This window comes from Oncorhynchus clarkii, chromosome 25 (assembly GCF_045791955.1).
Source record: "Oncorhynchus clarkii lewisi isolate Uvic-CL-2024 chromosome 25, UVic_Ocla_1.0, whole genome shotgun sequence".
In the NCBI taxonomy this organism is placed as follows: Eukaryota; Metazoa; Chordata; class Actinopteri; order Salmoniformes; family Salmonidae; genus Oncorhynchus; species Oncorhynchus clarkii.
Window position 1 is genome coordinate 44,636,751 of NC_092171.1, and position 4,952 is coordinate 44,641,702.

A 4,952-nucleotide genomic window follows, 5' to 3' on the forward strand; every position below is an offset into this window, starting at 1 on the left:
TAGATTAGTCTACTTCAGATTAGATTAGTCTATTTCAGACTAGATTAGTCTATTTCAGATTAGATTAGTCTATTTCAGACTAGATTAGTCTACTTCAGATTAGATTAGTCTATTTCAGACTAGATTAGTCCATTTCAGATTAGATTAGTCTATTTCAGACTAGATTAGTCTACTTCAGATTAGATTAGTCTATTTCAGATTAGATTAGTCTATTTCAGACTAGATTAGTCTATTTCAGATTAGATTAGTCTATTTCAGACTAGATTAGTCTATTTCAGACTAGATTAGTCTATTTCAGATTAGATTAGTCTATTTCAGACTAGATTAGTCTATTTCAGATTAGATTAGTATATTTCAGACTTGATTAGTCTTTCAGATTAGATTAGTCTATTTCAGACTAGAATATAATGCCAATGTGAGTGAGGCTTTTAGTACCGTTACTGTGTCATTGGATGAAGTGATATCCACTATCCACAACGAGGCAGTAAGAAAACATTACCTAAGAAGTTCCCTTTATATTTCACAAGGTCTTCAGTGTCCCTGCTCCACAAACTACACATGTTAACACACGGATTGAAGCAACAGTCCATTTTACCATTAGGAATTTGGCACTCCCTGTTACATGTGCGTTTTTCGGCAAGCAAGTGAAAAAGTCACAAAGAACCCATTGAAATAGCCCCCCTGTGCCACTAAATGTCGTAGAAACAGTCACCTCAATATTCGCCTTCCAACCGGCTCATGCCGAGGTGATCTTTGAACCGCTGGATCGCTTTCTAATCTCTGCAACTACTGATAGCATAGCCCTGCTAGGATTCATTCAGTGAACATCCCAGAACGAACGGAGTCGAATGTGCAACAGGACCTGTCTTTATCATTGCAGTCCTTATTATAATGACATGTAACGGAAAGTTAAAGGAAATAGCTTTGGATCGATGAACACTTTGCCTCGCTGAAAAGCGTTCCTTCCGTTTTTCTGTAGGATTGTAAGCATATTTATTTCAATGAAAACTCCATGCAGTATTTCCACGTTTTCTCTTTAGAGCAAGCGACGCATCAAAACTTTCTCCAGCACAACTCCAGGATTAGTCCTCGCCAGATATAATGTATTACTTCAGATCTTTAGTTACGTGCGCGCTTCTTTTTATTTCATTATCGAAATGTGTACAAGTGGACAGTAAGAAAGGACAAGGCTTTCTTGAGGACATATTGCGGTTTTACGGTGAAAATGGCTCTATTTCAACAGCACACCTTGAACACTTTCTGCTGCTAATATCAACCAGAAGACCAGCTTTTATTGTGGATGAGGAAAACCCACTTATCAATTCTGAGGTACATTGCGCCATATATTTAAGGCCATTTAACAACTTTCCTCCCAAAACAGTGTTTTTTTCCCCCCCTCCATGAATGTTGTATTGATCTTGTTATTCACTACTATTCTGCTAGCCTAACGATGACGTCACTTTCCTATGGTAATGAGGAAACCGTGAAAATAAAAACCTTGCGTTTCAAAAAATGTCAAGGTGGATAACTCATTCAAAGATATTACATTTTAATCCGTTTCTACGGTGCTTATAAGCAAATTCAAGAAGGTATCAATAGAAGAAAAAAAATGAAATAGGTTATCAATTTTTTTTTTTTTTAGGACCACTGTTGAAAAATAAAATGTTCAGTAATTACTTACTCAGCACAATGTAATGCAAATAACGGTCTTATTTTTATGGAAGCCTGTTGAGATAGTACGTCATAATAATGACAAAGTAAGTCATAATCATGAGATAGTACGTTTTTATTATGCAATAGTAACCCAGCTAGCTCATTTGATTCCTTGGAAGTTGTTGGACCGGTACAATGTTTGGTTTCCCATTGGTTCTGGGAACGAAGCCATACATTTCTTGACCGGTAAAACTGAACTTTTTTCCCCAATGTTCTGAGAACTGAAGCGAAAATGCCTTTCTGGAGACATGTATTTGTAGGTTGCAGGGATGTTCTGAGAACGTTTTACTCTGGTTCCTTGAAAGTGTTCCTGGGAGGAAAATTAAAATTATGAAAACAGAAATTATCTTTAAAACTTTCACCGAATGTTTCAATTAGACTTTTATTAACACTGCTAGCTTCTTTTGGGCAAACTTTTTTTTTTTTAATAATTCCAAGCACAGATAGGACACTTGGAAATTCATTACCTTAGGCATTAATCATGCAAACACACATTTCTTCATTGTGACACGGCATCAATGAGATTTGAACCTATAATCCTCTATTCTCTGTCAATGGAATTAATCCACTGGGCAACCAAGATGGAGCTAACATTTCAATCTATTCGAACCACTGAAACTAAAACAATAAATAATCATTAAAAAACCTATTTAGTCATCTAAAATAATTAACAAACCCATTTGAAAAATGACTCTACAATAAGAATAAAAACATAATTATTTATGTTCAATTAGTTTCTCTCTAAATAGTGGGTGAAACATTTATGGGGTTCTCAAGCTTTTTTTTCTAATGGGGTTTTCAAGTTTCAGAATCTGCGGGTCCCACTGAGATTGACTTTAATTTAAAGGTAGACTCAGCGAGATGACGTTGCAAGGAGCAGCACGGTCAGAGCGTGGTTGTCCTATGATTGTTCTGCGTACAACCTTCCCACAGCGTTCTGGGAATGATGCAGGATAGTTGCTTGGCTTAGGAGCATTCTCACCACATTTAAGGAACTTGGCAACAATTTTTTATTTTTTTTTCATGATATTTCTTTACTTTAACAGAACGTTTCCTAAAAGTTACATTTAATTTAAAGTTTGGTAACGTTCTAGGAATGTTCTCCAACTGGTTTGACATTGGGAATGTTTTCAAATAGTTAAGACAATGTTAAGAAACAACTTGATTCTGTAGGAATTTAAATACTTCCGCATAACATTTCCTACAGGTTTCCTCATTGGTTCTGTTTTAAGGTCATGTTCTCAGAACATTAAGAAAACGTTCCATTAAAAAAAAAAAACACATGAAAACATTTAGTAACATTCAAAGAACGTTCTAAGAATGTTATTTTTTTTTAAACACACAAAAACATTTAGTAACGTTCAAAGAACGTTCTAAGAATGTTATTTAAAAAAAAACGTATACGGAACATTCCTTTCTCAGCTTAAAAAAAACCTCTATCTTCTATCTTGTGTGTGTTCAGGTGTGTTGGCTAATTGGCAACACCTGATCTGAGTGCTTGTTTTCTTTTAAATGTGGTCTGTTTGAATGGACTAAAATAAAAACAGCTTTTTATGAGTAAAAAAAACTAAACATGTTTATGTTGTCTTTATGGGAAGGAGTCATCCAATCCAGTGCAACCTTACAAATAACGACACTATTATCAATGTGGAAACAGACACCCAGCTCATTTTACAGCCTTGTTACTACGAATGTAAAAGGTAAGATGAGAAGATGACTTCAAGGTATGTTATGGGTAATTACGTGGTAATAAATGATACATGACCATGTATATTCATTGATGTTTCTTAGGTATTACTTTGAAACAGCCTTCCAGGACTGTATTACCAGTAATAAGCTAGTCCTTACTTGTACTTACCTTTGGGACTAAAATGTGTTACCATATGATTACATTTTGTGAGTATTTTCCTTGGTATTTCATATATATATATATATATATTACATTGAAATAGTGGTGTGACTTGGTTTTATCTGGTACTAGTGGTGTGACTAGGTATTATATGGTACTAGTGGTGTGACTAGGTAGTGGTGTGACTTGGTTTTATCTGGTACTAGTGGTGTGACTAGGTATTATATGGTACTAGTGGTGTGACTAGGTAGTGGTGTGACTAGGTATTATATGGTACTAGTGGTGTGACTAGGTATTATATGGTACTAGTGGTGTGACATGGTAGTGGTGTGACTAGGTATTATATGGTACTAGTGGTGTGACATGGTAGTGGTGTGACTAGGTATTATATGGTACTAGTGGTGTGACTAGGTAGTGTTGTGACTAGGTATTATATGGTACTAGTGGTGTGACTAGGTATTATATGGTACTAGTGGTGTGACTATGTAGTGGTGTGACTAGGTATTATATGGTACTAGTGGTGTGACTAGGTATTATATGGTACTAGTGGTGTGACATGGTAGTGGTGTGACTAGGTATTATATGGTACTAGTGGTGTGACTAGGTATTATATGGTACTAGTGGTGTGACTAGGTAGTGGTGTGACTAGGTATTATATGGTACTAGTGGTGTGACTAGGTATTATATGGTACTAGTGGTGTGACTAGGTATTATATGGTATTAGGGGTGTGACTAGGTAGTGGTGTGACTAGGTATTATATGGTACTAGTGGTGTGACTAGGTAGTGGTGTGACTAGGTAGTGGTGTGACTAGGTATTATCTGGTACTAGTGGTGTGACTAGGTAGTTGTGTGACTAGGTATTATATGGTACTAGTGGTGTGACTAGGGAGTGGTGTGACTAGGTAGTATCTGGTACTAGTGGTGTGACTAGGTAGTGGTGTGACTAGGTAGTATCTGGTACTAGTGGTGTGACTAGGTAGTGGTGTGACTAGGGAGTGGTGTGACTAGGTATTATATGGTACTAGTGGTGTGACTAGGTAGTTGTGTGACTAGGTATTATCTGGTACTAGTGGTGTGACTAGGTAGTGGTGTGACTAGGTAGTATCTGGTACTAGTGGTGTGACTAGGTAGTGGTGTGACTAGGGAGTGGTGTGACTAGGTATTATATGGTACTAGTGGTGTGACTAGGTAGTGGTGTGACTAGGGTGTGGTGTGACTAGGTATTATATGGTACTAGTGGTGTGACTAGATAGTGGTGTGACTAGGTAGTGGTGTGACTAGGTATTATATGGTACAAGTGGTGTGACTAGGTAGTGGTGTGACTAGTGGTTAGAGTGTAGGGGCGGTAGGTAGCTTAGTGGTTATGGTGTAGGGGCGGCAGGTAGCCTC

The 4,952-nt window shown here is 37.1% G+C and overlaps 1 protein-coding gene across 2 annotated transcripts in view; it reads left to right on the top strand.

Annotated features, from left to right (window-relative positions):
* The first annotated feature begins 701 nt into the window (after positions 1–701).
* Positions 702–4,952, top strand: part of LOC139383922 (metal cation symporter ZIP8-like) — a 32,083-nt gene continuing 27,832 nt past the window's right edge. Inside the window, exon 1 of one of the 2 annotated variants that reach the window (XM_071128535.1) lies at positions 702–1,329. In XM_071128535.1, the coding sequence (XP_070984636.1) occupies positions 1,102–1,329 (228 nt within the window). In that variant the 5' untranslated portion in view covers positions 702–1,101. The remainder of the gene's footprint in view (positions 1,330–4,952) is intronic. The other variant, XM_071128534.1, reaches the window with a different exon arrangement.